This window comes from Cyanistes caeruleus, chromosome 7, assembly GCF_971803275.1.
Source record: "Cyanistes caeruleus chromosome 7, bCyaCae1.hap1.1, whole genome shotgun sequence".
Classification (NCBI taxonomy): Eukaryota; Metazoa; Chordata; class Aves; order Passeriformes; family Paridae; genus Cyanistes; species Cyanistes caeruleus.
Genome location: NC_141707.1, coordinates 6,754,720 through 6,779,017, shown reverse-complemented (window position 1 = coordinate 6,779,017; position 24,298 = coordinate 6,754,720). Strand labels below are relative to the sequence as shown.

General features: G+C 40.7%; 1 protein-coding gene across 4 annotated transcripts in view; it reads left to right on the top strand.

Moving 5' to 3' along the window:
• Nucleotides 1-24,298, top strand: part of SPAG16 (sperm associated antigen 16) — a 358,732-nt gene that overhangs the window by 151,448 nt on the left and 182,986 nt on the right. For all 4 annotated transcript variants that reach the window (XM_023930625.2, XM_086896301.1, XM_086896300.1 and 1 more), the window contains exon 11: nucleotides 16,163-16,306. In XM_023930625.2, coding sequence (XP_023786393.2) covers nucleotides 16,163-16,306 — 144 coding nt within the window. The remainder of the gene's footprint in view (nucleotides 1-16,162; nucleotides 16,307-24,298) is intronic.

Sequence of the window (24,298 nt, the reverse complement as noted above, 5' to 3'; positions counted from 1 at the left end):
TATTTTTCTGTGTAGCTGACTGCATGGCTCTGGAGTTTTGATCTGGCTTACAATGTATTTTAAGAAGAAAAACATGTTTCCATTGCTTAGTGACTGGTGGATTGTAGCAGGTACAAAAAGGAAAGAAAGACATGCCTAGTGTATCCTTTGATCAAATGTAGGCACAACATTTTCTAAGAGCTAAAACCTTGGGAAAATTTTAGAAAGTGTTTTATTTAGGGTTAAAAGTTGAATGGAATAGAAAGCTGTTTCAAAAATATAGAGGGGAGTGGGTCAATAAACTTGCTTGAATCCTGCAGGATGAGTTCTGTCACCACCATGTGACAGGGAAGTTTGGGGAGTTGATCATATTCTCATCCAGGGGGAAAAGTTGCATGATTTCTCCTGAGCTGGCTCCTCAAGTTCCTTGAAATTCAAATTTTGGTTTGCTATAATGGATACAGAAAGAGGAAGATGGTTCTTTTCGGAAACAAAAGTAAGAAAATGACATTTAAAATTGTAATGTCCCTTAGGGAAGAGATATCTGTGCTGTATTGTTCAGAGGGATATGTCTCAGCATGGTTTCCAGTTTTCAGTTCTATAATAACCTCTTGAGGTTCTTATGGCCTCTAAACAAGGTCACTACATAGTGTGGGGAAAAACTGGAAGGATGGTCTTCTCTTTCTGTCTCTGGCTAAAAGTATTATGAAAAATACATCTATGTGTTTTATATACAAATGCATTTGTGTGCAGTGTGGATAAGAACAAAGAGATTTAAATTTATAAGTAGTGTGTATCTGAGAAATGCTAAGCAAATCCCCTGCCACACCTGGGCTGTGGGGCACTCCTGTGGGTGCTCCCTGAGCTGTAACTGCTGGGATTTCTGTACCTCCAGTGGTTTCCTGCATTTATTTATTTATTTTTTTTTGCTTGTGGTTAGCTAATTAATAATTTGTGTTAGTTACGGTGAGGGGTCTATGGAGAAGTGAATTAATACTTGGTTTATATTAAAGAGCGACATGATTGATGTGCTAATTATGCAGATACTTGTTCTCAATATTCTACTTTATTATATAGAAATATGAAGGCCAGCTGCAATAGCAAGCTCTGCTAATATAGAAACACACACAATAACAAGGGCAAGAGGAATCATTCTCCAGGTTCATAAAATCTCTCTTTTTTTTTCCTTCATCACGTATTCTTCACCTGGAATATCTTTCTCACTGGATAGGAGGGAGCTGGGAATGGGAATGAGTGGTGGGGTTGATACCTGCTTCTCTCTGCACAAGTGGCATAAGTACACAAGGCAGTAGTTAAGCTGAAGGATGTAATTAATCCTACTGACACCAAAGTAAATCAGTGTAGTTTGATGTCCAGCTCTGCTTTGTGGGGCTAATTGTGTGTATGAAGTTATGCATGTAATTTAAGCTTTTGATTTCTTTACAGTCAGAACTCAAAGCACAATTCAGGATTATATTTTAAAGCAGCATGGTGATGCTCCATTTCTCTATCCCTCTCAATTATCCATGTTCTTCCATATTTGCTTTTATTTGGAACACTAGCATTTGTAGGCAGAGCCCAAATACCTCTCTTCTGCTTGTTATATGTGCAGAATTAAGTATTAAATAGAGCATTAGAAAGCTCTGCTGTTTTATACACATGTACAAATGCAATACCTGCTTTATTTATGATTTTTAAGAGAGATTTTAGGTGTGTGGTTTAACAGACTGACATATTTTGGTACAGCTGCCTTCTGCATTTTCTTACTTGTAAAGCCTTAACACCCAGAGTGCATTTATTTGTACAGGTTTGCAGGAGTAACCAGATCAGATATATTTCAGAAGCTTTAAAAACAGTTTAAAGTAGATATTTCTATAAATCCCTATTTTATTACTGGAAGTTCAGCTATTTCATGGAATAGCACATGGGGTATTGTTTCCTTTTTTCCTGCTGGAAGACACACATAGCTGATCAGTGGCATTTACAGAGGGAGAATCAAGCACATTAAGCAACTGTTTGCACAGTGCTATATGCTGAAATACTAAGTCAGTCCAAATTCCCATGAACTTTAATGGTATTTTTTTTTCTTCTAAGCAATTCTCTGTACAAGCCTCATTAAATGAAGAAAGGATTTCTATTGATTACGTTAACTTTAACACCTGACTGGGAGGATTCAAGCAAAACTCTATCCGCGTTACACGCAAAGGAAAAGAATACGTTGGGACGTGGAGAAATCCCAAACAGCCCTTTGAAAGAGTGCCTCTTGCTGGCCACTTGGGAGCTGGAATCAAAGAGTTAGAGAAAGGTCAGGGCTGGAGGTGTGAAAAACGAGGTTCACATAATTTTTATAGAATTTAAAAGTTTAATAAAAGAGACAATTAGGAGAAAAAAATAAAGTATACAGACACGGCTGGGTGTCTCTGCATTCAGCCAAGAGAGCACACCTTAGTGACAAAGGATTGTCCCTTAAAAACAGAACCATACTACATATCCATAAATTCTCATACATATTCATACATTCTTCTTAGGATCTTTGGTGTTCTTCTGTTTAGTTTTCTCTTGCCCCCTTCCCAATAGATCAATCTTCTTGGCGCCATTGAGATTTACGTTCCCTGATACCAGAAATGCAATAAATTCTTCCCCCAGAGTTCTGGTCACTGCTGTCTTCATCTGGACAAGATAGTTTACAAATGCAGGAGTTCTCTAGCTATTTTTTTTCCTCAGTCTTTGGGTTATACAAACAAAAGCAGTTTTTATTTTAATACTATGCCATAGCCTAACATATATGTATTATAATACTATTTCTAAATTTCACCAATAACAGAAATAAAGAAAACTATATTAATACAACAAAATTCTCATTCTTATGCACATAACATTCATTTTAATATTTGCAAAAAACCAACAATATAAAATGTATCTATAACAGAGGGGACCTTAAAGATCATTAGTAAATGATTCTGGTGGATAAAAATGAGTGTGTTGGAGCAGACCTGGAGAGGAGCCAGTTCCAGGGCAGGTGCTGCACCTTAAAGGTGTGACAGCATAGCACTGTGGGAATTGTTTCTTTTACCAAGCTATGTAATTTTGCAAAACTGAAGCCTGGAGTTGCTCTGGATGTTCCTTTGTATGTTTTTGGTGTGGTCTGGGGAAGAAAGTAGTTCAGTGTGTCCTTAGGTGCCTCTGCCCATGCACTGGGAGCTGAGCAGGAGAGCCCTTGTCCCTGGAGAACCATGGACTGTTCCAGACTCTGCTTCATCTCTCTGGGGACTTCTTGCCTGTACTGTTGCCACTTCAGGATACAGAGCTTAAGCTGTTCATGCTGAGATTGCTGCCTTTTTAACTCCACATGGTGGAGGAACAGATGAGGCTCCTTTCAGATGACTACAGCTTTATAGAGTGGCTCCCATAAAACTCTGTATTTCTTTCCAGTGGACATTATTCTTTGTAATTTAAAATAAAACCAAAACCCTAAAACCTTATTTTTTTTTTATTAGAAAATGGATCATATTAAAATTGGAGTTAATGTGATGTGAAGTATTCTGCCAAATTTGAGTAATTGATGGTAATAAAAATAGTCCATTTAATGCTGATTTAAATTCCTCTGTTTCTGCATCTGTAACATTAGAGTGGAATCTTGTCTGTTTTTCACTTTAAGCAATCTGCTTTAAAGTACTTACATAGTAAGCATTATTTACTGCTTTTAGGATTACCCTAAACTAATCTAAGTTGTGCCTCATTAGTTTTTCTACTCCATGGAATAAAAAAATTACCAGCATTGGTCTTTAAAGTGCATTTTGCACTTCTGCAATTACCATATTGATGATTGTTTTTCCTATGACAAATAGACTATGGAGTTCTGGTGCACTCTCAGCTTGCTAGTGGCTCTTAAATTTGCAGCAATGGTTAGGCATGATGAGGGGCTTGGTCTGCAGTGTCATATTGGTCAAATGTAAATGGTGTTACACAGATGTTAAAATTAGAATGTGTGAGAGAGCCACGTGCAGCTCCCCTTGATCAGCTATTTTGGTAAAGCTGATTAAGGACTGGCTTTCAGGTTGCTGAGTTTTAGTATGAAGAGGTTATTTTTAGTGGTCCAAAATATTCTGATATTTTGAGTTTAGAGGAACTTGAGCTTGTACTTAAAGAGAAAAAAAAACACCAAAAAAACAACAAACAACTTGTATGGTCTTTCTGGTGATAATGTGCAGGTGTCACACACAGAGGTACTGCTGGAAAGTTCATGGGTTTGTAATTACCTGTGCAGATAATCCATGAGTATTCCAACATTTCATCCAGAGATTTCATGTCTGCAGCAGCTGCTGGCAACCTTCCATCCCCAGCATACCAGATCCTGGTCACAAAATAGCCACTGCCTTGGCAGAGACATGCAGCAATGCAGATGTGCTTAGTCTCAAAAGGAAACTCCTGCAGGTCTGTCCACGAGGCTTTGCTGACTGACTGATGCAAGGTGCAGTACCTCAGTTCATCTGTCTCTTTCTCAAGGACATTATTGGCTTTTTACAGAATAGATGGCATGGTAGCAACATTTCCTGTGAGTCTGGTCTCTCTCATGTCAAAAATAAGCAGGCACCCTTCTCCTCATTCATAGTTCTCTGGCATCTTAAATGAAACACCAATGTTTAAATGTGTAAAAAAAATTACTTTAGACATGTTAATGTCTGGGTTGTGGTAGTATTTGGTCACATTCTCAGAGGTCCTTCACTTTCTGTGAACTAGTATTTGTCTCCGAGCCAAAGTTCAGGAACGTGGGATTTTTCACTTTCATAAACAGACAGGTGATGCACATGCAGTGGGACACAAAGTGGTAGTGGCAAAATGAAACTGAGGTGTTTTCAGCTTGAGTCTCACACAGGATATGATAAAACCATACATCTGTTTATAAATGGGCTCTACATTTCTTTCCATGGGAGTGATGACTTGAAGTCTCCCAGCAATTTTGTCCCTCTTGTTCATACTCTGGAAGCAGAACTGTGTTTTGCTCTAGAAGTATGTATCTGTTGAGACTCATCTTTATCCCTCTCTATATCCCAGTGTGAATGAATGGAGATAATTTGGAAGCAGGATAAATGGCAGCCCTTGAGGTTGATGTTGCTGTAGCTTCTCAGTTGTGTGCTTGGTTCTGTGGTTCTTGGTTCTCCACTCTTTGCAGGAGTTTGGATGTTCAGCATGGACACAGAACAGAATGGTCATGTGGAGGGTTGGAAGGTCTTGGTGCAGTGTGTTCCAGGAGGTTTATGAAGCTCTGCCAGGGGAGAGGTTGAGGCTGGATGTTGGGAAGGGGTGGGTGGTCAGGCACTGGACAGGTTCCCCAGGGAATGATCACAGCCCCGTGGCTGCCAGAGCTCCAGAAGCATCTGGACAACGCTGTCAGGAACAGGGTGGGATTGTTGGGGTGTCCTGGGCAGGGCCAGGGGTTCATTCCATGATCCTGCTGGGTCCCAGCTCTGGATACTGTCCGGATATTCTTGGCAGGCAGCAGCCAGCTGCTTTAATTAGGCTAAATCCATGGCACAGCAGAACATTTAGGTTGTTGGGACTATACTAAGATGTAGATCCACTTTGAAACGTGAATCTGGGGTCTGTAAATGGCAGGAGGTGGTGCCAATGGCAGCAGATGGTAAAAATGCTAACAAAGGTGAAAAAACAGATCTGGAAACTCATAATTTTCATTTAGATATGTCTTGGGAAACAGCATTTTATTCCAAATATGCTTTGTATTGAAAATTTGTAGTTTGCATGACTTTGAGTCTTCAGGAGTTTTTGTAGGTATCAGTAAATCATGGAAAACATTACATTTTAAACAGAATGAAGACACCTTTCAGGTAATTCCTTTCAGATAACACCTGCAACTTGGCTGTAAGGCTCCCATAGGTGTCAGAGAAACCCATGAGCACCAGCAGTCATTTTTATATGTGTTTTTATTATTCCAGACTCTTCTGTCTCTGTCCTTTAATGCATCTTTATAAAGGCTAGAACTACCTTAATTAAGCATTTCAGGGGCTGGTATGTTATAATTTTGGGCCTAGGAAGAGGAAAAGGGAGAGTCAACCATGAAGATTGTTCTCTGTGTGGTCAGTGTTCATTACAAAGAATATTTTCAGGGCTCTGTCAAAATGGAAATATCTATGTAAAACACTTGGAATATGTCTTCAGGTTTTTTTTTTATCCTCTGGGAGTGTCCCCCAAAATAAGTCGCTTATTTCTTATATTCCAGCTTCTTTTTCTCTGTGCATACTGGAAGTTGAAAGACATCCTGAGACTCATTTCTAGTTTTCATAAACTTATATGGATTTGGACCTCTCTAAGGATGTTTTCCAGTTTTGAAGAGCTTTGCTTTCTACTTTCTTCCCTGCAACAAAGCCTATGGACAGCAAATGGGGAGGAAAGGTGGGAACAGAATTTGCCAAATATCGTGTAGCAAGCATTCTAGAAATTCCATGGTCTCCAAGGGCTTGGCTTTGCCCAAGAGTGTAATAATTTTCTGTGAGTGATTATACCTAATTCCATAGCAGAGCCAGGAACTCCAAACAAAAATGTAACTTGATATTCCTAAAATAGCATTGCTTTGTTCAAGTCTCACCAAATATTCAGAAATCCTTAACCTCTTACTGCCTCTGAGGATTGATCCATAGGAGGTCTAAGGAATGACATGGTAGAATATGGAAGAGTCAGGCTATAATTCTCTAAGTCAGTGTTTCCTATGGATATTTTCTCTGATGTACTAACTAGAGTTTGATATGCAGCTGGCCTGATTTTAAAGTAAAATTTTACAAAAATAAACCAGGATAATTAACTATCACAACAATTTAGCAGAGGAAATGGTGGCTTTTCCTGTATTTAGCGTTTTAAAAATAAATTGTGTTCCTTTCTAAAGGAAATTTAGTTTTAATACAAACTAATGTAGTGGCTTGGGCCAGGAACCTCTTGGTTGAGCTCCACAGGCTGTGTTTCAGTTTGGGAATTTGCTTAGGAAATCAGTTCTGTTCAGTGTTTTCATCAGCAGTGTGGAGGATGGAATACAGAGGAGCTTATAAAGTATGCAGATGACACTGAGCTGTGAAAATCTGAAAAGGCTTTTCTGTATCAGATCAGAATTCAAAATCAACTAGGCAAATTGCAGACATGGTCTGAAATCAGCAAGATGAACTCGAATTAAGTGAAGTGCCGCATGATATATTTAGGAAAAAGAATTTAGATACACAAATTCAAGACAGGCAGTACCTGTTAAAAGGAAAAACAGGTAACAAGGTCTACAGCACACTGCTGTTACAAACTAAGGAAATTTAATTCTGGAATGTGTGAAGAGGGATGCTGTGTTTGTAATGTTGGGTAATTAGTTTAAATTAGGGCTGGTGAAGTCTGAGTTGACATTCTGTATCCATGTTTGGTTATGACTTCTAAAAACCCTCTGGAAAACTGCATCACTTAGAGAATTGAGTTTGCCTAAGCTAAGACAATGTTAGTAACAATCATCTGATATATAAAGATTTTAAGACAAAAGGGAGGGGGACATTTTCTCCATATTCCTGACTGAGGAATTAAGGGAAATTTTTGCTATTTGCACTAACAGTGATGAGGGTTGTGTTTGTCTTAGTTTGGAAGGACAGGTGTCTGCCAAGGAAGGCAGAAACCTCCCTAGAAATAAATAAAAATGTAAACCAAACCCCCCCAAAATATTATAATCACAAAATCAATGTGCTCTCAGGTAAAGATATGGGAATAGGAATAACAGTTCTTTACTAAGGAAATTAAAATATATATGCAGTAGTACAAAAAAAAAAGAAAACAAACAAAAAAACCCAACCCACTGACAGTCAGAATACAACCTGACCCCTCTTGGTTGGGGTGTTGGTAGCAGTTCCATTAAATGGTGGCTGCAGTCCTCCTGGAGTGACAGATGTGGTTCTGCTGAAGTAATGGTCCTGTAGAAGGGTGGAGTTTTCCTCTGAAGGTCCTGTGGTGGTGTAGATGGGTCTGGTTTCTCTCCTCTGGGATTTCAGCAAAGAAAGGCTGACCACAGTGTTCCAAGTCTCAGATTATATCCAGGCAGGAATGCTTGGGTCCTCCCCCTGGGTGGAGCATCCCCACAATGGGATGATGTCATTTTATCAGTCCTGCAGTGAGACTCAATGGCCCATGAACAGAAGATATCCCCCTGGAGGGAGGATGGGTTGTGGAAGAGATAAAGAGCACTGCCCCACCTGGTTTTAACAGGGTAATAGAATACATCTTGGTTACATCTTGCATTGCAACCCAAGATATGTTCTACAAAACACATTTTGGAGCCTGAACCCCAGAAAAAGCCACCTAGAACTGTTGTAGAACCTGCTTTTCAAGGAGAAGTTATTCAAATCTGTGCTGGGTATACCTTCCTCAGCCCAAGGTGGATGAGGTGATGCCTCTCAGCACATGTGTCTGGAACTCTGTGCAGGAGATGAGAGTGGAATAAATAGTTTGAAAAATTTTTCTCTTGAAATATCCTGGAAAAGTGGAATGGCTGCTTCTAGTGGGAAATGCTGCCCACCCCATGGGGCAGACTCAGCACAGCTTTGTGGGGCTGCAGTGATCATGGGACTAGAGAATTTCTGAACCCAAAATCCATTTCTCTCTGGTACACATACACCTGGTTACAGAAATCGCCAGATGAAAAAGGTGATTCATAGCTGCTGATTTTGCCTCTTGGTCCTAACTGAGAAAAAACTATTTATTTATGTAACTTTCTTCCCACAAGTTTCCATTAATTCTGTTGATGGAAGCATTTTTCAGCATTATGATAGTGAAATAAAGCACAGAGCGTTATACCCTTCTCTGCCTCCAAAAGTGAGAAAGAAACACTGGCAGGAAACTGACCTTGACAAGGTAATGCTTTGGTTTCTTATTAATTTAGAAATCTGAGTTAGTTTGATGCTCTAATTGCAAATTATATTTTTAAATATTTCCCTTTATCAACCTTGGTAATTTAACAGAATTTACCAACTGGCAAATTTCAAGTACTTTTTCTTCCAAACTCTTTTATACCACAACACTGCTCCTAATCATCTGTGAAAAAGCTGCCATGCAACAGAAGACTGGGAATTGCTAACAGTAATGATGGAAACTAATTCAAACCAGGCCACAGGTAGAAGCTTTAGTGAAAGCAATCTGCATCTTTTCAAGCTAGCCAAGCTAGAAAAGCAGTCTTTTTCATTCCAAAGGAAGCCCAGACATTATCTCTCTACCCAAAAAGTACCTAATGCACAGGACAAGAAAAGGAGGCAAGAGGGATGTATTGAGTAGGGAAAGTTTTAGCCAAGTTTGCCAACATTGCCTTTCCCTTTGCTTCTCTGCCCATGAAGTGGTTCACAAGCAGAGGTGCAGTGTCAAAACCCACAGGGGCACTTGGCCAAGCTTTGCTTTGCTTTGATTTTCTGTGTCCCTCCCCTGTTCCTCTGTACAGTTGTCCTGAGAGCTGTGATCCTTTCCGGAGCTGGCTTCCAGAGGCTGCAGATCCCAGCTAATCCCGTCACAGTTCTATTTTGGATGCTGTGATTTCATACTGCCAGGGGGCTGCCTTTTGCTGAAAGAAGTGATGTAGCATATTTCATAAAGGGATAGTAAAAGGTGACTGATGGGCAGTGTGAATCATGGCATAAATCATTTCAGGCACGGAAGTGCCGCTTTCACTCCAGAGGAAAGCTATTAGGAAAGGATGTCAATGTTTTAACTTTTTAATTGCATATACTTATTTGTTGCTACTCTCATTCTTTTTGCTTTTGGCTTAATTATTTCTCCCTAAAGTATGCTGCTTACCTAATAAGTTGACTAAGCTTGAAAAATTGATTCAAATCCATATTAAATAAGAGCTTGTGAGCTACAGTCACAGCAAGCAACTCCTGAGTTAGTTGTTTTATTTAATAGCACCCTCAGTCTTAGCAAAAATACCCCAGCTGTTTGATCTGTCTCATCCTGTTCACAGCTTCTAAACTTTAAATTGAAATTTAAATTCTTAATAAATTTAAAAAGCAAGCCAAAGCCCACCCCTAGATTTTGCACTGAAAATAAAGAGTGGTTCTCTGAGTGGAGGAAAGTGGTTTGTTCCTTGCCTGCTGCTCTGGTTTAAGGCAGGTTAAAAGGAGCTGTTCTTATGATGTGTGACAGCTGATGCTATAGACTAAGTGATTTTTTTTTTTCTTATGGCCAGCAGTAATTATCAACAACCTTGTAAGCACAATCAAAGGAATGAGTAAGTAAATATTCTCTAAGAAGTAATTTAGATTCATGCCTGTTGTTATTTACAGACATTCTAGATAAAAAGCTTAATGTTAGGGTGCAGAGGTTTACAGTACACGAGACTATAATGACATAAACACTTTGCACGTTATTATATAGGTTCTAGAAAAATTGTCTTGCCCTGATGTGATTAAGGACTCAGTCTTGAACAGGATTATGGATGTTTTTAAGTTAATATGTTGTGAAATTGGCAGTACTCCTGGTACTACATAATTCAGGAATATGCATGTGTCTTTAAAGGATGAGACCTTTGAAAACACATGCAGATCAACAGCATAGTTTTGACTTTTCCTCAGATTTGATCCAGGGCTAAACTTCGTTAAGAAGATGTTTTTATATTGGCACAGCATGTACACAGTCAGATTTAATGCAGTAAAACCTGGGCAGGTTACAACACTCAATACAAATTGATGCATTTTGATAATTGCACATGGAGTAGATAAACAGAAAGTGATCAGAGAACACCACAAAATGGGTGTTCTGAATTTATCACAGCTGTGTCTGCATCAGGGACTTACAGTAATGTGTTTAATACAAGTCTTTTTGGAGGCACTTTATACTGTAGGGAGAGTCCACTTCCTGAAGTTATTTCTTTTTGAGAGGAGAACTGGGTTTGCCAAGTTAGAAAGTGTGTGAATTTATTCCACTTCACAGGAATAAATATGTTTGCTGCTGCTCTGTGACTGAGAATGAAGATTCTGTGTGCGTGGGGACTAGAATAAGTCCATAAACTCGACTGAATTAGGAAGTTGCTCAGCCTCTGGAGATACAAGTTCAAGTTTCTGGTAGACTGTTTTCTCATTATTTTCTAGGGTTTACCAAGGTCTGCTGGGCAGTCTAGAAGGTTAACTTCAGGTGTGTTGAGATTCTAGCAAGTTTTCTGCCTCCCAAATCCTGAGTCATAAGAGCTTGGAAAGCAGCCAGGAATTTCAGCAGACAGGATAGGGTTTTTTATGCATCCCTCTGACTGAGATCTATCACTGACTTCCAGATGGGCATTTACATAAATGAAACAAAAGATAGGAGCTTTGTGCTCTGAGTATTTTCCCTTTCTTATATTATTTAATGGTTTGTTAGGGTTTTGTTTTGGTTTTTTGTTTTTGGTGTTTGTGGTTATTTTTTTTTTGTGTTTTATTTTTTCTTTATCCTTTTTTTTGGTCTATTTTAGCTCTTATTTTCTCTATTGAAAGCATTTTTCCCCACTTCCATTTTGTCAAGGAAAGATAAATTTTAAGACCTTGAACAGGAATGCAAGCTATTCAGTTATGCTATGGTTGCATAATAAAACCCTGAATTAAATGTCAATGTTATAATTATTACTGAAGAATGCTGTCAGATGAGATCAGGTAACTCAAGCCAAGAGAAAAAAGGTGATAGAAATGACAATATTAGAGAGATGATGTTCAGAGAAGGCATGTTAGGATGAGTTGCAACAGGCAGAATGATTGATTAGGCTGTTGTGATGTGTTTAGCATTAATTTCTTGGCAGGTTTATCTTAGCTGAGAGCATTTGTCTGGTGGTTTGTCCCCTTTCTTTGGCCTGTTTGGGCTCCATGGGTCCCCTGCTTCCCTCAGGATGCTGCTGCTCACCTTGGATTTCCTCATCCCCATCCAGCAGCATGTAGGTAAGGAGGGAAATAAGGGATGTGCTGCAGCAGAAGGGTGATCTTGTGTTTCCTGTCATTCCCTTTCCCCTCTGGAAGCAAGGGAATTTCCATGACCTCAATCAGCAGTGAGGTGAAAATGGACCTTCCCTTGTGTTGTGTGAACCCTACTCATTTCCCTGTGATAAATGTGCAGGCTGCCCCTGTTTGAAGGAGATCCCTGGGAGCATTTGCCATCCCACACACACCCAGCAGCTATTCCTGAGCCCAGGATGGGTGGCAGTGGCCGAGTGACAACTCAAAAGTTGAGTGGGAGCTCCAAGGTGGAAAAACATGGTCAGGTTGTGCAGTTCACACATCCATTGCCACAGGAACAGTTCCTAATGCTCTGCTTAGTTTGTCCTTTGTCTCAGCACAACTGGCTCACATCCAGCAAAACAGGCCTGGAATAAAATTTTGGCTTTTACAAACTCTGTAGGTTTTTAGGGTGCAGTCCAGCAATATAACTATGTGCATGTGAACAATATCACTGATTTCAGTAGGGCTGTTGATGGCCTCTTATTTATATATTTTATATATTTTTGTTCTTGTCTGAGACTCTAACCAGTATCCATCCTCTGGAATTCATTGCATCTCGTGTCCTTGCCTCCAAAACCCGCCCCAATGGCAGAGAAAGAAATATCAGCAATTTCCCAACAGTTTCCACTACAAAACCAAGGTTTTCAGCCAGTTGTAACTTCACCCAAATACAACTTCTCAGCCCCAAATTTCCTGTTCTAGGTATGATGAGCAAGGCTGATTTTTTGTGTAAGAAAATGTTGGCTGAAATCTTTCTGTCGCTAGGAAAATTGCATTTGGGGTTATTTTTAATCTTGCAGGAACTCTGCCACTCTCATATTTTGGAGCAAGAAATGCAGCAGAAGAGCTTTCTGGTCTGACAGCAGCTACTGGCATTAACAAGAAACCTCTTTGCCAGTACCTGGGAATGCAAATAAATTTGATCAAATCATGAAGTTCTAAAAATTACATATCACAAGCAATATTCAGTACAATGCTGTATTAGAATTTGGCAGCTGAATGCTGTCTATATTGAGAACATATTTTTCTGAATAAATCCTGAATGTGATTCCATAGAAAAATGGATTTTGTCCTTGTTCCTGCCACAGAGAAACTGCGTGAGGCTGGATAAGTCACTTAGGAGTACTAAGCTGGTCGTTAATTTTGCATTTTTCATTCTGTGAGTGCCTAATTTTGAGACAATTTAGGTTAGGTTTTTATTTCACATACAAGCAGTGTCAGTTTTGTGTGTGGAATGACCAGTCCCTCTCCTAACCCATCTACCTGGGTAATACCTGAGGGTGTGCTGAGATGATGCATTGGTTCCAGTGTTTCAGAAACCCTGGTGCCAGGAAGTTTTCCTCCACATGGATCTGAGATCTGCCCTCCCTCGTGTTAATGTCTGTGTTAAACACCCAGCTGATGTTCCCCAGGCAGCTCTGGGTGCAGCACTTTCTGACCTGAAGGTTGATTTTATGTGTGCAGTGCTCAAGTGTGGAACATCCTGAGACTGAAAGTAGTTTGCATCTGAAGATACTGTATTTTTATTTATGGCTCAGTCAAAATAAATTAAAATAATCAATGATTGTTTTGAAAGCAAATTACTGGGAGTACTATATATCTACCATGGCAAGTGCTGAAGAGATGAGAATGTCTTATAAAGCCCCAGTGAGTTGTGTAAACAAGGGTATTTATATACTCAACAGCAGCAAATCTCTGAGAGGGTTTTTTTGTTGGGTTTGTTTTTTTCTTGGCTGAGTCTCCACTGATCCCACTTTATCCCAAAGGAGGAGGAGGAGAAAACTAATGTTCCTATCACACATGTTCCATTATTGATTTCCATTCCAATCCACCCAAAGTCTTCTGTGCTGGAAATAATTAGACCCTGTGAACAGAGATGAAGCAAAAATCTATACAATGCTGGATTGCCAGAAATGAAGACAAGGGTGCCTAATTAATGCTGCATATAGAATGCCTTTTGGATGAATGGGCTTCCCTCTCTCAGAAGCAGCTCAACAGCAGTTGTGTCACAAATTTGCAGTTAATTAAATGATGTTCACTGTGTGCCTGTAAAAATGGCGTGGAGGAAGAAAAACATTGGACGGCAGCAGCATTTTACAAAAGCTCTTTAATTTAAAGGAAAGACTGTGAAAAACAAATTTGCAGCGTTCCTATAGACAGCAAGATATTTTCTTCTGTATTAAATTCACTTTATGGATTTTCCCAAAGCTCCATGGCAGTGTCTGGTCGCTGCAGAAGTTTGAGCATTTCAGAAGTTGGGCTGGAAGTGTGTTGGGAGGGTTGAGGGTAGGCAGAATGCTCCTGGGAGCTGGGGCAGGATGGATGAGAGCACAGCTGCAGCATGGCCAGGGCGTAAGGATTGTTCAGGAGAGTCAGGGTCCAGAGGAAGACACCAGGTAATATTTTCTCTGCATCAAAGGTGAACTGAAGGTGATCTTAGGCTGTTTAATGCACCTTGGGAGCTGGCAGATCTTTAGAAAGAATGTAAGAGAGCTGATGGAAAGGCTTCACAACAGCCCCCACTAAGAGCAGAAGAATCTGGAGGGAAAAGCTGGAAGGGATCTGAAGTGTCTGAAGCAGGTTAAGAGAGAAATGTCAGCTGTGTGCACATTCAGATAGCAGCAATGGGTTTGTTGGTGCCTCAGAGGTCTCCCAAATAGAGGAATTCTGGAACAGCTCTTCTCATCCTGTAATTTGCAGGCCACTGGTGCCTTCTCTCAGCCTTTAATTCTCTCCTTTTATCTCTATTCCCCTCTTGCTCTTCCAGATATCTGTTGTGGCCAATCTAAGTGATACAACTGCTCCCTGGGCATCTCTGGAGAATTTAAATAGCATCATTCACTCCTTCTCTTTTTTCCTATAAATGCAGAGGAAGTTTATCCTCTTTAGGAAAAGATAGAAAACATTTTTTCCTAAGAAACTGGAGAATGAGTAAATCCCAGGCTCCTTGCTCAAGCAGATGGATTCAGCTGATGAGTCTGTAGGAATCTTCCTAGGCTGGGCATTAAACTGCAAGAATAGATGTTTTCTGATGAAATTCTAGTTGGCATAAGTATATTTTTAGCATGGATTTGATAGAGGGAATTATTTTTCCCAGTATAGTAGATGCTGTGGTTCTGGTTTAGGATTTTGTGAAATAATTTGAGTGCAGGAGAAAGGTACTAATAAAAAAAGAGATTGATAGTGTGCCTTCTAAGTCTTCTCTTTTCTTCCCATTTGGGTGCTTAGCATTGTCTCTCTCTCCTCTCATTCTGCTTTAATAAGCATTTTTCTCTCCAAGCTGTCGGCCCTCTGATGCACAGCAGAACTAGGTGCACACACAGGTTGTGATTCCTCTCCCCATTATTGCAGTTTGATTCTGAACTCCAGATCTAATCTGTCTAAATAAGCCACTCCTGGGACTAAAGTCAACTACTAAAACTTTTTGATGTTCAACAAATAGTAAGGCATTACAATGATTTAAATCAAATAACCAAATCCATATGAAATACACTACTTGTTATCTTTCCAACAGATTGATTTTCTTCCCTGGATCCATTTTAAGCAGCACTGCAGTTGCTAAATCAAAAATAAACTGAGTTTTCAGTCTAGGGGCGTGTTAAGTGTATGATTTCCATTACATTGCAGTGTGCTACATATTAAAAATGAAAACATGGAACACATTCTGAGTACAGAATTGGAATGAATTTTCTGACCTAGTCCCAGTGAATGGGGTATAAAGTGCTGGCAATCACAGTAGCTCCTGGACTGTAGTTATCATTTGAGTTATTTCACAGTGGTAGGAGACTTTACACCTGTGGACACAACTGGGGACAGGCTGACATCGGTGCTTTTTGGAATTATTTTGGATAAATAGGAAAGTTAATCATGTTGGTGCAGCTTGTTACCCTCTTGCATGTTTGTTAGAGCATGACCTAACAAAGTATTTCAAAGCATTTTTTGAGTGTTAAGTGGAACTTCAAGAGAGTGTGAAAAAAATTCTGGTCTCACAGAAATCAGTCTTGTTCTTTTTTCTTCAGCAGCAGCAGCAGCAGCTCATCTCCACAGCATGTATTTTGAATTCTCATGAGCTTAGAAAGCATCGCTGTTTGCTCAGTCCATAAAGAATCAGACTCCTGGGGCTATTGCCCTGAGTTAAATTGTTCTTATGTATTTCACATAAAATGGAACTGGTACAAAACATAACCTGCCTTTCTTTTCTCCTGCAGCTTGGCTTTACACCCCCGAAAAAACATCGTGCTGAGCGGCGGCGATGACCGCCTGTGGAAGACGTGGGGCTTCCCTGATGGGAACATCCTCCTGACAGGGGAAGGACACACGGATTGGATCTCAGGATGCTGCTTCAGGCCCAGGTCAGTGCCTAGAGTCCCTGAACTGGCCCTGCTCCCTCCAGGAGCTCCTTCATTCACTGCCTGCTTCTCTGCCTCTCTGTTCTCAGGGGGACCTTGCGCTCTCTGCTGAATTCCCAAACGCAGATAAAATGTTCCTCTGCCTTTCACAGTGTTGACTTTAGACTGATTGCTTTTGGTGTTTTGTACATCTTAAACTCTGCCCCCGTGGCAGTGCATGTAACAAGGAGTAATAAGCTTTTCAGGTCTTGCTGTATTCGTTTTTCCCCTGTTCATGCACTATGGCAAACACGGTCCCATTATTAATAATACTGATTGACTTCTTGTATTACGCATTATTTGTCATATGACTTAGAGTATCTGGGCTTACCTAGAGAATAAGAATATGAGCTTTCCTGCCCTTTCATCATATGGATTTGAAGCTGAATAAATAAATGAAAGTGAACACTGAAAATAAAAATTAAATATTTAAGTTACAAGGGTCATGGAAATAGGGCCAACATGAATTAGATTTTTTTGTCTTTCTGTTGAAAAATAGGACACCATTTTATTCTCAAAACTAAAATCCTTTGGATAAGGCTGAGCTTCTATATTTTGAAATTACTTTGCATCAGATTTGTGAGGCAGCAGTTTAAATAGAGTTCTTTACTGTTAATATAATAAAGGTCTGCCAGGCTTTTCACCTGAGGCTCGCTTATAAAAGGAGCATTATTAAGCCTTCAACCTTGTATTTTCATTGTGTTTATTTTACGAAGCAGTATTAGTTCTCTTCTTCAGGAGGAGGAAATGTATCCTATTTAATTTCATGGTTCCTCCTGATTTCTGAGTTTGTAATGAGCTACCAAAGGCACACACAGTCCTCTAAACACAAGAAAATCCCCTCCTTCTTTTCAAAACCTCAAGAACCAGGAGTCACGCTTTCTGAGATGAATTAAACATGCACTTACTCTTCTCTTGCATCACTTTCTCCTAAGAAAAACAGGCTTTTGCTTAAGGTGCTTGTGTTTTCACTGTGTTCTCTTTTTCATGTGCATATCCTTAGAAATAATTACCTTTAAAAGAAGAGGATAATTTAACTTAAATAATTGCATATAATACAGGAGGAGAGAAATGGAAGGCTCAGCTTCTTGTTTTAAGGTGGTAGGAAAATTTATCAATTGCTGCATGACAGATTTCAGAGTTTGTGAGTGCCGGGCATGGTTGAAACCTGCAGATAAACAGAATGCTGCCTTTTCCTCTTACCTGTTGTGAATATAAAACTTAGCACAGGGGAAGAAAGGGAAATACAATTAGAAGAGCATGTTATCATTTATAAAGCTGCTGGGCATACTAATCAGATTTCGATAATGCATTGTTACCATGACACCCACTGACTCAGAGGCTCAAAACTATTTTCTCATTAGTCTTTGACCAGAATACAGTCCTTTCAATAGGCTTTCCTATTTCTCATTCAATTATTGAAATTAAAATGAGTCGAGGTACATCATTATTCTCTTGCAGTATAAATTGACTCCTGCTGAATGCTCTGGAGTGATTCAAAAGCAGTGCTGTTAAAATATTGTCTTCTGTTACTGCATAAAATATATAATATGGCAGAATACATTTAATCATATTTTTAATTTTTTTTAATATATTTTCTTAGATAGGAGACTTTTATATATCTGTATTGCCCAGAAGCAAAACCAATTAAGTAAAAATGAAGAGTTCTAATAGATTTCTTTTTCTTTTTCTGGAATCAAATGTAGATAACTTCTAGTTTTGTTCCCATTTTAAAGATTTGAAATTATGTTCACCCCAGAAATGGAAAAGAAAAATATTTTTGTGCCACCGGGTTATTTAATGGTGACCTGGGTAGAACTTCCATAACTCTATAGTCTTTCCTGTTTGTCCTCTGTGAAATCACTTCCCCTCTGTGTTTCTTCTCTCTCTGTAAAATCAGGTTTAGATTTTAAACACACGTGAGTGTGCTGTCAGATCATCTGGTGCAGCATCATGCAGTAACCCACACCCTGGCACCCAGGCACGAATGATTTGAGGAGAGCTGTCATGGCCATTTAACTTTTGCAAGTACAAAGGACTTAAAATCCCAGAAATCTGGGGGTTTATGTGCTCACAAAATGAGGAAAGGTCTTTCTCAAGGTTGTCTCTGTGCCACCACTGTGTAAATAGGGGTAAAGCTGCCAGTATCACTGGTGGCTGGGAAGATCTAGAAACTTGAAGCTAAAGTGCTTTTGGGTTTATATATTCACAGTGTCTCTAAGAGCCATGAAAGGACTTGGTTCTGGGAAGTAACAATAGCAAGGTAAAGGTGTGTTTTAGGCTCTGGACCAGGTGTTACAGAAATGAGGATTGTCCTTAGGAGCTTTCCCAGGACTGATGTACCACAGGGTCCTTGAGCATCATCATGGACCCTTAGGGGCAAAGAGGTGTTGGATGGAGGAGTCTTTCCCGCCACGCCCCACTGACAATGTGTTCATCCCACAATGATTTTCTTGCTGAAAACCACCTCCCTTTCACTTGTGATCAAAGCAGGATGAGGTGAGCCTGTGCTGAGGCTCCAGGGCTGCCTCTGTGTCGCTCCTGGGTCAGCACAAAGGGTCTGGGTGCCCCACGTGTTCTCCCTGCATTGTCTCCCAGGACAGGGGATGAAGGGCAAGCAGCCTGACTTTGTGCATATGGGGAGAGCAGAGCAGCTCCCTGCAGATCTGAGAGTAAAGCATTGCCTTAAGATTTTAAAATAAAACTTCAAACAGGTGCTGTCATCTGCAGTGTGCGGCAGCTGGGAGGAGGGAGGAGAACAGTGCTTCCTTCTTTGAAACTCAGGTGACTCTTGGTCAAACTTCAAAAAAAAAACCAGTGTTTTTACTGTGGTCTGGCTGAACACTGCTTTGCAGATGAATTAGCTGTTTCAAGCTCCTGTGACTGTTGAAAAATTCAATGTTTTTCAGCTTGCCTTTTCTAGATGTGAAGGAATTAGGGAGTCAGAATGTCTCTTGTCGTAGTCATACTTAGAGGCTTTGTGGTAAGAAACTGGAGAGCTGGGGAAGAGCTGTGTAGTGCAGCTGTGGGTGCCAGGTGACTCAAATATTTGAAACAGCAGACAAAAATCTGCATCCCTGCCAGTTTCCTGAATAAGCTGAGGATGTAATGCTGTACCTTTAAGGACCATACTCTAATTACTCAAAGATATTTCATGGCATGTACTAGATTTATTTATCTTTGTTACTAACCTTCTTGGGTGGCTAAAGAGTCAAGCTCTGCAGAATAGCAGAGGTGTGTGTTAATGTCTGATAAAATCCCAGTGAACAGTAAAATATTGTATTCTTGCCCTGCATGTGGGCTGGTACAATATGTAATGTCTTTAAGATATTCATAAATATTAATCAAGTCAACTCTTCTAAAATGTTTGTAGCCCTTTTCATGCAAACATTGTCTGGTTCTGTGGAATACAATGAATTTCTGAATTGAAGTGCAAACTGTAGGTTCTTGAAGCTATTTAAAACTTGCACTGAAAGTTGTCAGATTGTCAACTCTTTTGTAATGTCCTGTTCCCATAAGAAAGAAGCAGAGTTTCTCAGGTGTTCCTCAGTTACTAAGGAAAGAAATCAAAACTGTTATCAATTTATTATTTTATAAAAATTGCTGCAGCAATTACCTTTAACTGGGTGGATTTTCTTTAAGTTCTATTGCTGTTGGAAAACCTGGAGGCAGGTACTGCCTCCTCGGTAATTAATAAAAAAAAATGAAGGAAAAGATAGAATAAGTATGTTCATGGATCAAAAATGCAAATAAAGGCATGTCATGTTTGATACCCTAGAAGAAGGTGCCAATGAGGGGAAGCAAGAGAAAGATAAGGTGCTGGGCTGAAAGAACAACCCATGTTTATCCAGAACAGAAACAGCTCTGGGCGGTATTTCTCGAAAGGTGCTCCAGATGGAAACCTGTGCATGGATAGAGGAAAATGACAACCCTGTAGAGAGAGAATTAGAAGAATATAGGAGGATGGATGTGAGGAATTGGAGAGAGATTGAATGAGCTGTGGAGGGAATGCATCTCCAGGTGGGCTTGAACTCACACAAGAAGCTCTTAGGGGAATTTTGTAGCACATGGGAGCAGGCTGTGAGTAACTGAGTGCTCTGGTGGCCTCTCAAGATCAAGTCCAAAATGTTGCTGGCAATCCAGAATGGGGAAAAAGGACTGGGATAATGATATTTGCCCAAAGTTTTCAAGAGCAGTGTCTGATAAATATGAAATTGTATAAGACTCTATCAGAGTGGAAGTTATTTTGTCATCATACAAAAATTCTCAGAAAAGCTTTTATAAAATCTTCTTAAAAAGCAAATTCCTCAGCATAATTGAAGTCAGAATAAACTTTGAAACGAAAATTAATTCTTACTCAGGTAAGTCCCTAATTTTATTTTTTACATTATTTTACTTTTTTTTCAATCTTATCATTTGTGAAGAAGCTACCCATTGATGACTTTGTGTGGAAAAAGGATAGACTGAAAAGCCTGGCAGAACAGCAATGGAGAAAGGGAGGGAGGGTGTGGAGAAACCTCTGAGGAGCAATGGGAGCAAAGGGCAAAATTCAGGAGGGAGGGCAATCCCAGAAAGGAGAAGCAGCTGGGTTTGATCGAGCCAGGCTCAGATGTTCTGAGGCAGCAGGCACAAGCTGACACTGCTCCTTGCTCACTGCATCTCACAGGACTCTGTGCTTGGAGGGAAACATCGAGGAGCAAAAATCAGACTTGACAGCTTGACAGTTTCAGGCACCACTTGTGAATTTCTCAGTGGACACACCTTTGTAGTTTGAGAGCCCAAAGTGCTTTGATTATCAAGGTGAATTACAAGGTGTGCTTCTTTATTCATCTCCCACCTCTGCTGCTCTTGGCTGCCCACAGACTGTGCTGCTGAGGAGTGTCCCAGTCCTGGGAGGTGCTGAAGCATCAAATCCACACCAATCTTCTTGACAATCATAATATCCTCAGGTATCAGTGTGTGGTGAGAAACATCTGCAGGGTATGAAGAGAGTCACACAAAATCTGATGCTAGAGATCAGTGACTGCTTTCTTAGTTACAAATTGCAAATAAACAGCTTTTAAATAGCTAAGATGGTACAGGGCCCACAAAGCCTTAGCAAATGAAAAGCACTTGATGACATACAGAGAAGAGTACATTCTTTAGTCACAGTAGCAAAATAATTTAAAAAAATTCTACTAACATCAAATATATTTCTCCTTGTACTTTAAAAATTCCTAATGCCATTCTTCAATTCATCTTTATTTCCATGAGAGAAAGCATGAATTATATATATTATGCCATTTTGTTTAATGTACTGGCTTCCAAGGTTTGGTGCTGCAGTTATTTGGTGAAACTAGGGAGACTTACAGAACAAACAGTCACTGCTGAAGTTACGATTCCAGGATCTACAAGATGTTGCTACACTCTAATGTTTGTTTGTTTTAGTGAAATGCAGCAGCATTTGTCTGCTTGGAAACTGTAATTTAACATTAAGCAGTGGGATTTGACTATGCTACTGCATGCTCTTTCTTATTAGAGACCTTCACATATTCTTTTGGGCTCTGCAAAACAGCTGTCCACAGGAAGAAATTAAGAAAGGTTTGGAGTCAGTGATTTTAAAGTGTTGGTTTTTATCACCCATCCTTCAGAGCCACTGCCCAGGCAGGGTCAGCAGCCACACCAAGGTGGCACTCTACATGTAAGCCAGCAGAACCAAAGGAAGCTCCTGAAGGAGATGCTGAAACAGGAACAGGCTGGCAATTCATTTTCATCAGGGACTGTTTCAAACCCCATTATGGAACAGTTTCAGCAGTGATATGCTCAGGGACCCTCCTGTTGTGCTCCAGATTGCTTTTCCACTGGTGTTAAGAGTTGTGTGGGCTTTTGTGAGATTACTGCCTGAGATGATTTGACATTGACTGACCTTTGGGGAAAGAAGTAAGAAACACCCATGGAAATGATTTCTTTAAGAGAAGCTGCCGAGAGCCTCCTCTGTGCTTAGGACAGGCCAATAGCTGGCCAGTTCTCAGAAGTGTCAGCACTTTGCACCATTTAGAAATTAGATCTGCCTCTGTGACATCTACATTTTAAAAACCACAAGCCCAGGAAATCTCTCTTTGCTCCCAGCCTCAAAAGTCAGCAGAGCTGTGGTGAGGCCGGCCCTGCTCGCCCACGGCCTGTGCTCCTGAGGGAGGCCGGGCCGGGGATGGAGGCTGTGGGACCCGGCCCCAGGCTGGGCCTGGCCACGGCTGCTGACATTCACTGACACTAAAACACCTCCCCAGCATGCATGGACAGCTCCAGGCTGAGCCATGGCTGCTGACATTCACTGACACTAAAATACCTCCCCTGCATGGATGGCTCCAGGCTGAGCCAAGACTGTCCTCCCCTCCCAGCAGCTGCCGGGCAGAGGAAGGCGCCCAGCACGGCCTGAAATCCAACACCGTGACTGCCATGGCACTGGGTGAGATTAAACCCCTTCACTACACAGATCAGACCTGTGGATCTTGTTCCTCTCTCCAGAGAGAGAAAAGGACAGAGTGATGACACGTAGAAAGGCAACATGAAAACACCAAGGTCAGTAAAGAAAGAGTCAAGCTTCAGATGGAAGGAGAACGAGGAGATGCTGAATGGGGCTGAAAGCTCTTTTGGTAGGGCCATGGAGATGGACAATGATACACTGAAATATCTCCTTTAATTGATGAGAGAGTGTGGGGGGATGAAGTATTCAAACTGTAGATGTGAGCAGAAGCATCCATTGATGAAGCCAAGCAGATGTTGGAGTAGCTGTGATCCCATGAGAAGCTTGAACAGAGAGAGATGAGAGTGATGAAGACCCTTTGCCCCCAGGGAGAGAAGAAGAAAATCTCTGTTCCCAGAGATGATCACAGAGACAAATAAAGAGAACCTTTGCCTTTGAACAACTCATCCTTAAAATAGTACCCCACGAGTTCATGGACCATGGACACACCTCTAGGAGGGCTGTGAAAATGGGAGGAATGTCACAATGCAGAACTTTTCCTGGGCAGCTGCTGTTCATGGAAATGAAAAGCCACGAGATATCTGTTTCTTGTAGAGAATTCTCCATGGCACAGCAAGAGAAAACTCCTCTCCCTACAAGGACTGATGAAAGACTATTTTATAGTTGGTTCTCCTTTAACATCCCAAGTTTTGTCTTTACATTGTCAGCTGGGAAAGAAAAAAGTTGGGCAGGGGGAGGAAAGGTGTTCTGGAGGTTTTTTTCTGATGCTTCTTATTCTTGTAGTCCTGTTAAAAAAGTTTCTTTGTACCTTTTAAGTCTGTGTTGTCCTTCTCCTAATCCATATCTCAGAGCAAGAAATGTGTAAGTGCCCTGGTGATTTCAGCCCTAAACCCAGCACCCAGTGCTAAACCCACCGCATTATTTGGTGCATTGACTGGGAAACTCAAATTGGTGAATCTAAACCACTACACTGCCCAATTCAGAAAATAGACACAGGCCCTGGACCTCCCAGATAATTCCCAGTGTTTGGCTCTGCAATGCAGTTCCAGCTGGTCAGGTACTTCTATAGGAGTCTAGAGGAGTTCTGAGTACTGAGCAGGAGCTGCCCAGGTGGGCAGGAGATGTGCAATGCATCCCAGGGATATGTGCTGCCTGCACTTTCTGGATTCATTATGGATAACACAGAAATCTTGGAAGTGGTTTTATGATCAGTCAGTGTTTAGATTACAGGCTTCCATTAATTCCACCTTTTAGCTGGAGAACGAGGAGCTGAAGCAAGGCAGAACTCGCCCTGGTTGGGGAGGCTGCTCAGGGAGCTGCTGTGCACACCTAGGAGCCAGGGAGGAGGAAGAGGAGGAGGAGAAGGGGAATGTCAGCCTTCACCCTCCTGCCTGGCCACTGAGCCAGCCAGAGCGACAGTCCTCCCAGGGAAGGGGTTTGGACCTTGCTGGTAATAAAAGGTCCATGGACAGTGAGCTACAGAACACTTTCTC